Below are 9,856 nucleotides of genomic sequence, written 5' to 3' on the forward strand. Positions count from 1 at the left end.
AGGGGGAGGAAGCTTCACTATCAGTGCTCTTCTGTCTGAAATTTTGTCTTGTAGAATATTTGAGCAACATGTTTGAGATACGTTCATTCAGTTTTGGTTACTGGCTAGGAGGTGTTTGATTCCTCCTTCACTGAACTTCATCAAGAGATGGAGAAGCCTGGATCCTGTCGTCAGTTCAGCTTGAGGCTTGAGTCACCAAAAAGCTCACTAGATATCATAGAATCACAGATTCAGCCAGGCTGGAAATGACCTTTAAGTTCTTCAAGTCCAACCGTTCCCAGCACTGCCAAGGCCACCACTAACCCAGGGCACTGAGGCCTCGGCTACACGGGCTGTGAACACTTGCAGGGACGGTGACTCCAGCACTGCCCTGGGCAGCCTGTTCCAATGCCTGAGCACCCTCTGGGCAAGGAATTGTTCCTCAGCTCCATCTAAACCTGCCCTGGTGCAGCTTGAGGCCGTTTCCTCTTGTCCCCTCCATTGTTCCTTGGGAGCAGAGACCAGCCCCCTCCTGGCTCCATCCTCCTGTCAGGCAGTTGCAGAGAGCAATAAGGTCCCCCCTGAGCCTTCTCTTCTCCACACTAAACTTCCTCCCAGTCCCTCAGCCCTTCCTCATCAGACTTCTATCTGGGCTGGATGCTCAGTATTGCTGAAGTGACAACAGCTTATCAGTTAAACACTTCAAAGTGGATATTTTACTCCCGGATGTTGTTAATCACAACTGACGTGTCTTGTGGAGTTGTGCATTTGTCTGTGTAAGAATCTCCCTATCAAAATGCATTTCATCTACTTAGCTACTGAGCTTGCTGTGGTCCCTTTCGGTGTTGTAGTTTTATATTTTACTCATAAATGCCTCAGCAGTTGAACATCTTAGACCTGTGCTGGGGAGCGCTGCCCAGCTTCCAGATTGGGAATTAATGTTTGCAGAGGCTTCATAGGTGGGACTTGTGCATCTCAGTAATTCCCTGTACATCATCCGGCCATTTCTTTCCATATATGCGCTTTGATTCTAGAAGCACAGTAGGTAATAACTATAAATGTTTCATTTACTGTAAATATTTAATACCTATGAATGATTGATGAGCAGATTTTTAAGCAAACTGAGAGTTGCATGAAGTAAAGACTCTTTCTATAGTTTCCTAAACTGTATTCTACACATCCTAATAACATAACAGTTATTAGGATGCATGCCTGGGTGGTATTTTCATTTAAAAGCTTAGCAGGTGGGTAATAAACAGAAAAATGCATTTTTAATAGTCATATTTCCATAGTAATAAAGTTAATCTGGATGGACTTCCTTGTGGCTACAAGAATTTCTGTAGCGACTAATTTGTGTCCCATTGTGAGAATGTCTTCTTTATGGATTATTTTAAAGCTGTTTGTCAAGAGAACATGTTTCTGCAGCACAGCACTAATAGCTGCCTGTGTTTCAATGGCTGCTTTCACCTCTTTTGCTTTCAGTTTTTTCTCATTGCCTTTGATCTCCCTGAGGCTTTGAAGCCAAAGTAACGCCAGATGATGCTTTGCTATTATCAGGGCTCTTGCATCTCTAAAAGACTTCATTACCAAAGCTGCTTTCTGATTCATGGGCCCCGCAGACAGTTTAGGATCTCTCCCAGCTTGGTGAGGAATTACTTTGCCAATAGGTGCCACTGTTGCTCTACACACGCATCTGAACCATCGGGGTCCTTCAGTTGAAAATCCAACCTTGAAAAAGCAAACTTTAACCACAGTGACTGAAATGTTACAGAGGTAAAACTCTGTACAGACCATGGCCAGAGGCTTGTCCATGCCAAGACTAAGGTATATGCTTTATCTTGCTCCTAAAAATAAATATATTACTGCTAATTTTGAGCAAAATTGATTTAGAGATAAATATACACTCAATTAAATCCAGATATATTTAATCTAAGCCTTTAACTTGCTGCCAGTTTATTGTTAAGCCTCAGATCAACAGCAGCTGAACCTTGCAGATAGCTCCTCAGGACCAGATGTGGTTTAGGTGCAGAAGTTGCACAGCAGTATAGTAAGAATTTGGATTCTGCCAGCACTTTCAACATAGGTTCTTCCCATGCTCTCTCAACTGACTAAAGTATCAGGGTGGCCCATCCAGCAGTATAAAGGACACCCACAGCTATTTATTCTAGGTTTACTGTTTGGTAATGTCAGGTTGGCTAATGCAGTTTACTCTGCAGTTTATCTACCACTAAGTGCCATTCAGGATGTAAAGCCAAGGGCAATCAAGGTCTGCTTGTTTATGCACTGGGAGAAACCTTGGTTCCCCTTGTCCTTAGGCAGGCAGCCATTCCATATGTTTACTTTATTCTTGGATGTTTTAGGCACATAATAGAATAACCCAAGTTCCTTTTCTACCCTTTCTTTAAACAAGTAGATAGCAAGCTGTGTGAAAATGGAAAGCACAACCAAGGACAAAGCAATTAAGAGATTTATATCCTCTCAGGTTCAGTCCTGCTCTTGGTTTTTTCCTTTCTGCAACTATTAATTGACTAGAAACCAACAGATTAAATTGTTTTTTCAGTGATTTAATATGCTCTGAAAATTTTCCAGCCATCTGCAAGTCAGAATGTAACCAGCAACTTGTTCTAACTAGTAGACAGCCCTCCGCCTAGATAACCTAATTCTCATTGCTTCTGCATGGAACAGATCATTCCCACGTCCATGAGCAAAGCTATATTAAGTAGTACTTAAGATCACCCTAAGCAGTTTAGACAGAGGCGTCCCTTTGCTCTGCTGGCTCTCACCAGTCAGCTGATGACTTGCAGATATTTCTAAGCCTTTCATAGTCCAGGGTTCCACTAACATTCTGGGGAAGACTTTCCTGCATGTGAAGGAGACCAGGAGTTTTAGGTGGTTGTCTCCGATGATGAGTAGCTAAAGCAGGAATCTGTGGGGTTTCATAGGAAATGGTGTAGACACTGTTCATCACCCCAGCTTCTTTCTTGTGCCATTTTTTCATCAGGTGCTCAAGAAGGCCATAGTTGGTGGGTGGTTCTGAGACAGGAAATGATTGAATGTTAGAAATGATAGAATTAAACTTTTGATCCTGGTGGTTTTACTCCACAGATGTCATAGGGAATACTTGTACTATTTGGACAGCAGATTAAGGACAAAATGGATCTTTTTGTTCGTGGGGCATGTGTGCCTACCCTCTGGATGGAAGGGAAAAGTCACTTTTAAATACTGATAGAACAGCGTTAATTGTATAAATATAAGGAGTCTTGATTCTTTATAGTCTTTCTGGTAGATACTTAAAAGTTAACAGAGATGTACATTAATGTACACTTAAATTCAGAAACATAATAATACTCTCTGAATTCTGCTGCTAGTTGTGTCTCACAGCTCTCCTTGTTTTCAGCTGGTGTCTTGCATTATTGAATAGGGGAGAGAAATCTGTTCATTTGCACTACCCTTCACTGCTTCCTGTGGTGATTAAGTATTGTGTGGGTAACATTTCCACTTCATCAATCCAAATTTCAAGCTACTGACTGGGTAAGACATCAGCCAAAATTCACCACAAAATCCATTACAGAATTAAAACAGGAGGTTCCTGGCTCTAAGTCTATATATTGACCCCTGCACCATGTTTCATCTGATTGAATTAATAATGCCAAAACCTACCAGTAATGGGGAAATCTGATTTCTGAGGAATCCAGGAAGACTTGGGTCCACTCCACTTGCGGAGGGGAGGCAGCACAGGGTTGTAACCATGTCTGTTGTATTTATCATCATACTCTGATACTAAATTGCGGCTTCTTGGCTCCTCATGATGGGTGAAGAAGTGCTGCCTTGGCAGGCCCTGAAGTGAGATGTACATGAAACCACACCGATTGGTTTTGTACACAGCCCCCAGCTGGCTTAGCATGCTTTTGAGCCAGACTGTCCTCCCAGTGATACCATAAAACTTGGCCAGTACTTACATTACTTAGAATTTAATCCCTGAAAATAAGGGCATTTGCATTTCAAGTAAAGTAAATTTCTAGTTAAATTAAGCAACTACATCAGTATGTAATGAGAACTGATTGGTCTCATTTCAACACATGCATCATGGATTTGCAGATACATCTAAGAAGCCTGCAAATGAAAAGCTGATTGTCTGGTGCTGCTTAAGTGTTTCAGTATGCACTAGCGTTGCGTTTACTACCTTCCAACAGTCTGTCAGGAGAGATGATAAGAATATTTGGGGGTGGAGAAGCACCTTGGAGGAAAGGGACATTCTAGCAGATGATCCTTGTGGGAAAAGTATTGTGAAAGATCTGGGACATGTTTAAGTGCAGTTTGTTCCTATGAAGTGGAGGTGTGCTGATGGAAATAATCCTCTTTTATCAGCAAGCTCATATTAAAGCCCAGGGAATGTCCTGAAGACACAATCCCCAGTCCTAGCTGGTAGTAATGTGCTGGTTTTCTTCATCTCCCCTGGCCACCCTCCAAGGCAGAGACTGGGAAACACCTAGAGTACGAAGAAGCATGTGCTGTTGCTACCTCTGGAAGGCATCCTGCTTGAATCAAACATGCGAGGGAGCTCTGGATCCTGTGAACTGGCCATGGAGCTGCAGCATCTTCTTTTACACACAAAGTTAATTTGAAATTTCTTTTCCTTACCTCCAGTTTTTCCACCATAGCTCTCCTTAGCATTTGGTCTGGTTTGTGATCTGGGAAGCAAATGAAGTCTGTTCTGTATATGCTGTGGTTTGGTTTCCCAGTGTCTTTCCTGAACTAGAGAGATACACAATGCTCAGTACAGCTAAGGCAAGCTGATAATTACAGAAGCTGCATTTAAAAAGCACTTACTTGGACAGAGGCCATGTTATGTACTTTTTCTCACATGGTAAAGTCAGCTGGTATAACCCACCACTGTAAAATTCTGATCAATTCCTTGGTGTAAATGGAAAATACTGCACAGCCCTTGAAGAATTATTCATGGGTGTTAAACAATTCCCCCTGCCACAGGAACTAATAAACCCTTTTTGGGGGTTTGTTCTGTCCCTTTGTTGCCACTTCTGCTGCAGCAGGTCAGCCTCTGCAGTATAGTCTAGCATTTTGCTCCAGGGGAAAAAAAAAATCTAAAGGAAGTCATTTTAGCAGAGTCAGGAGGATTTGCCCTCTACAGCTCTACTATTGAATCCAACTGACATGTTTTGACAAAGTCAGATGTCTAATACTGAAATTCTGCTTGGCTCTTAAGCAGGCCATGCAATCTGCAAGCAGCTCTGCGAGGAAAGATGTTTACACCAGCAAATTACACCAATATCCAAGTTAAAAAAATCCTCTGATACAAGTAATAGTAAATATTAACTTACAGGTTAATGAAGCCTCTTTTATCTAATGTTGGCATATATATTGTTGTTGTATATAAGATGTAAAGCAGCCTGAAGTGACTGCCAAAAGCAGAGCTGTAGCATTTTTAATTGGCTGAGGTTATGTGCAGTGGGAACCACACATTATAACCTGTGCTCAGGCCTTGCTCTGTCCTGACTTAAGAAGAAGAATGGCAGATCATGAACAGAATTATGTAGGCCAAGCAAGGTACTCATCTTTCTCCCTTTCATTTACTCTTCCAACATGAGCCTGGGCTGCAGCTCACGACTGCAGCAGTACACTACCTCCACAGGACTGCATCTTTCCCTTTTCCTCTCTTCCAGCCAGTTTCCAATGAGAACTTTAGTGGAATATGTGGGTTCAATTTTCCACCAGTCCTGGCCATCGTTTTGCGATGCTATCATATGTCTTCGTCTCAACAACATCACCCCTCGTGGTTGTTGGAATTGTCCTTCAAGTTACGTGGGTGAAAGATTACTCAGTAGCCCAGCACTAAAACGAGGGCAGAAAGGGGCTCCACTTCTGCCTGCCCGAGTGCTGGGCAATGGGAGTGAGGCATAGAACTGCGTAGCCACAGAACCATCTGTGTTTGCTATCCCACGGTGACTGTCGTTCCAGTAACCACATTCTACTTCCTGTTCACCAAAACAATGGCTCCAGGAAAATCAGCTGGATATTTTCTCTAATACAGCTCAGAATCAGAGCACAGCCTATTGTCCCACAACACCCTGATGTAAAGTACATACTCCTCCATAGACCACACCACACGCACCTGCACACACATAGTCTCTCTTCATGGACAAATTTTGTTTTAAAGAAGCAGAACAAACCGGATGTCCATTGAAAATTATGTTCTTCTTTATTGACAAAGCTAAAGATAAGGGCTTGCAGCATGGTACAAGCTTGTATAAGGTTTGCATATTCCATGTTCCAACTAACTGCTGGAATGAGGTTCTGATGAGCCTTGTTTGTCATTGTTAGTGGCTGCTCTTGATTAACTACCCATCACCTGATTATTCAGTATCCTAAAAGGACATTTTCCTAGAACAGACTCGTGGAATCTAAGATGTTTGCTATAAGCTTTTTAGGAAGTTAACAACGCTGTCCAATCCCCTTTTCCCAGATGGGAATGACAAACCACAGTAATCATAGAGGCTTATGATTCCATGGAATCCATCCTCGAGGTGGTACCAGGTCACTGGAACACCATTGTCCTCCAGTCTCTTCTTGTAAAGCAAACCATCGTCCCTCAGCACATCATACTCGCAAGTCAGGATGAAAGACTCGGGCAGCTGCTGAATCACAGCATCTTCGGCCAGCAGCGGGCACAGGTTGGGCTCACAGAATCTCTTCACTGTCTCCTAAACTTCAGCAATAAAATCAGTGGACTCATGTGGCTTAACACCTCTGATCTTAAATTTTTCGGGGATGTGATCTGGGCTCACCCACTTCCTGTACTTCAGCCTCATATCCGGAGGAATATGAGAGCCCTCCAAGACCTCTTGCATATGCAGCGCATGCCCATTGAGGTACTGCAGAGCAAAGAAAGCAGCACGCTCTCGGAATAAGAGAGGGACCCCTCGATTTTGATGGTAGGATGGTAAATTGAAGTCCAGGGCCTGCAGGCCTGGGTAGATCAAGACCTGAGCACGCAGGCTGGGGAGGTCTGATCTACCTGCAAGGGTCTGGCTAACAGCAGCTGCCAGATTGCCCCCAGCACTGTCCCCACAGACAGTTATGTTGGCAGGATCCACACCATAGTGCTCTGCCTTCTTCATGAAGTGTATGGTGGCATTAAGACAGTCTTCATACGCAGCAGGGTATTTGTGTTCAGGGGCTAAACGATACCTAGCACACAGAAAGACAACCAAAGTAAGAGAAGGCAGTGTTGTTGGTATTATTCAGGAAATGGTATCCTATGCTGTCTTCCAGCCCTATCATTTTGGGGTGTTTTTCCTCTAGGTGAGGGTACCCATTACTCCCTAAGCAGGCGTTTCTCAGTTAGTGACTGCAGGTAAGCTGTAAACTGTGAACTCAGTCACTAGGATTCAGTAACGTTAAGATTCTCTTCTGATTACAAGTCTGAGTGAGACTTTGTACATTTCTTAGTCATGCTGAAAACTCCCTGTGTATCCTTGACAAGATAATTTAATCATTTTCTGCCTTTGCTTCATAGGTGTTAAAAGTAATATGGTGTGATTATTCTCTTTCTATAATAAATACAGTTATTTTGAGGATCTTATTCATATGTTTGGCACAAGAATGATTTGGCTTCAAGATACTGGCTTTTATAAATTTTCTTAGTGTGTCAAATATTTCCATTTGGGTCTTTTTTGTGTGGATCAGGGCCTGAATAGTAACGAGCTATGAAATCTCCATTATCACTGTTTGTCTCTTTATGGACTTCACTGAATTCAGTAGAAATTTCTCTGCAAAAAAAAGCACATCTCCAAATCCAGTGCAGCTCTGCTATGACACCACAGCAACAATCACCTCCAAATGGAGTAGAAGAGGGCAGGGTTCACTTACTGAACAGATGTAACTACCGAGCCACTTTCTCTGGATATGTAGCGACATACTTTTTCATAGGTATCTGGAAAAGAAATGTTTTCATTAGTGCTGTGCTATTGCCCTAATCCTTGAGACAGCTAGGGAATGTTCATTCCAGAAAGGCAGGCTTTTGTCTTCAGACTTCCTCCCAAATCCCATGCTGAACCCTCCTCTTATTTCAGTTTTATAGAAAGATGAGAATGTTCTTTCTACATTACTACAGTCCTTCCAGCAAGTATCTTACCAAGACTTCCAAACACCCAGCCTCCTCCATGAAAGAAGATGAGAGCTCTCCTTCGCCCATCAGAGATAGCTTTAGGCTGATAAACCCTCACAGGTACTTTGTTAAACTGCAGATCCTGGATAAAGAGCTTTGGATCCACCCCTAGTTTCCGTCCCTGTCGCACGTATCGGCCAAATGTGATTTGATTGCAAAGTCCAGTCTTCTCCAAAATCCTTCCCTGTTAAAGGTAAAAGAAATTAACTTCTTTACAAGTCTTGAGTTAGCCAATGTATAAAACCCCTGCATCATACTTACATTGAACTGTATTTCAGGTAAAATTTAAACACAGAAGAAGGGTAATGATGTTGTAAAATACAAATACACTGTAAGAAGATACAACAGTAACAGCACAAGATGGTAGACTAATAACTACCACGAGGGCTGTCCACAGAGGAGGATAATTGCCATGCAGACGTATTACAAACCTTCTCTAAATGGCTTCCTGTGTTCTAAGTACTGCTCGGAGAGCTCCTTCCCATTGCTTTGTTTGTCCTTGGGATTTACCTTAATAAACCCATGGAAAACAGTGAGGAAAACTGACTCCATGGTTGGTTTTCTTGATAGGAATGCCCAGTCTTAGGGAAGTGAGAGATCCCCTCACTGAGAGGAGCCAGAAAGCAGTATTTAAGTTTGCCTGGGTTAGTTTTACTTTCTATCATACCAGAACCAGTGGAATGTGAAAAATCATACTGAAAAATCTAGTCTTCACATACAGCAATTTGATTCCTGTTGTCTGATAAAAATAAAGCTCTTTGATTCAGAATAAACCCCAAACCCACAACAATTTTCCCAAACTCTCGTATCCTACAGACTGTAAAAAATGTACTTGCATTACTCGAATCCTGTGTCACATCAGAAATTTGATACAGGCCATTCAAAGTGGCTGCCTTGGAGAACACACTCAGTTGTCAGCATTGTCCTGCACACCTTTGTGATAGCAACATGACAACAACAATGGAATGTCCTATGTAGAAACAGCAATAAAACCTCTAATAGTTCTTCATTGCATAAACTAATATTCCTGAACTAGACCATAAAACTCAATGAATTTGCAAATCTTAAGTACCGAGTTGCATCGCGCAAGTTAGTTACCACTTTTTATTTGCACAACAGATTTACTGAAAACAATCAGGAAAGTTCCTTTCCTGATGCTCTTGCAATGCTCCTCCACACTGTATTCAGAAATCCAATGTGGTAAGTGAAGAAACAAGAAGCTGGGAACCAAATTAATTAATGGAATCAAACAAATTGCTACAGTTCAGTTACTGAACGATTTTAAATGCTCAGTGAGAGTCTGTCTTTATCCACTCCCTTATTGTCGCCTGGTAGTGGGATTCAGGAGAGCTAGGCAGCTTGGACAGTAACTTTCAAGAAGGTGTAAATGGTGAAACAGTGTGGAGAACAAGGAGAACAAAGCGATGTTGTGGCTAAAGGAGAGAACTGAAGATTTAAAAACATTAAAAGATACAACTAGTGACACGGGAAGAGTTTAGGGGAGCTCTAATGCCGTTTATGCAATGCTGTAGAAGGGAGTCCACGGATTAAGTAAAGCAGCCCTAACCGGATTGTGTACCATCCATGTCAGCCGCGGCAGGAGCCCTTGAAGGGCTGCAGTGTTCCTCGTGCAAGGTGACTTCGCCTAAAGCAGAGGGCAGTTATCAGCCCAAGCACCAGCTCAGCTCTCAA

General features: G+C 42.5%; 2 protein-coding genes across 2 annotated transcripts; both read right to left on the bottom strand.

The window, feature by feature from the left end:
• Positions 1–2,758: 2,758 nt before the first annotated feature.
• LOC104402105 (chromosome unknown open reading frame, human C1orf158) lies at positions 2,759–5,762 on the bottom strand. The gene is made up of 4 exons (XM_010009892.1): positions 5,628–5,762; positions 4,621–4,734; positions 3,640–3,817; positions 2,759–3,012 (listed from the first exon to the last, which is right to left on the bottom strand). The coding sequence occupies exons 1-4, from the start codon at positions 5,760–5,762 to the stop codon at positions 2,759–2,761; spliced, it is 681 nt and encodes a 226-aa protein (XP_010008194.1).
• Positions 5,763–6,410: 648 nt separating this feature from the next.
• On the bottom strand, positions 6,411–8,716 carry LOC104402106 (arylacetamide deacetylase-like 4). The gene is given in 4 exon segments (XM_010009893.1): positions 6,411–7,185; positions 7,867–7,930; positions 8,132–8,348; positions 8,675–8,716. Coding segments are annotated over 4 exon segments (1,098 nt in total).
• Positions 8,717–9,856: the final 1,140 nt, after the last annotated feature.

This window comes from Nestor notabilis, unplaced genomic scaffold, assembly GCF_000696875.1.
Source record: "Nestor notabilis isolate BGI_N333 unplaced genomic scaffold, ASM69687v1 scaffold10962, whole genome shotgun sequence".
In the NCBI taxonomy this organism is placed as follows: Eukaryota; Metazoa; Chordata; class Aves; order Psittaciformes; family Psittacidae; genus Nestor; species Nestor notabilis.

Excerpts from the sequence above, each read along its gene's own strand:
- LOC104402105 (XM_010009892.1), bottom strand. The coding sequence starts at position 5,762 with ATGTTGTTGAGACGAAGACATATGATAGCATCGCAAAACGATGGCCAG. Across the intron at positions 3,818-4,620 it reads CTATGGTGGAAAAACTGGAG|GGCCTGCCAAGGCAGCACTT; the intron begins GTAAGGAAAAGA and ends ATCTCACTTCAG. Across the intron at positions 3,013-3,639 it reads ATCAGATTTCCCCATTACTG|AACCACCCACCAACTATGGC; the intron begins GTAGGTTTTGGC and ends TTCCTGTCTCAG.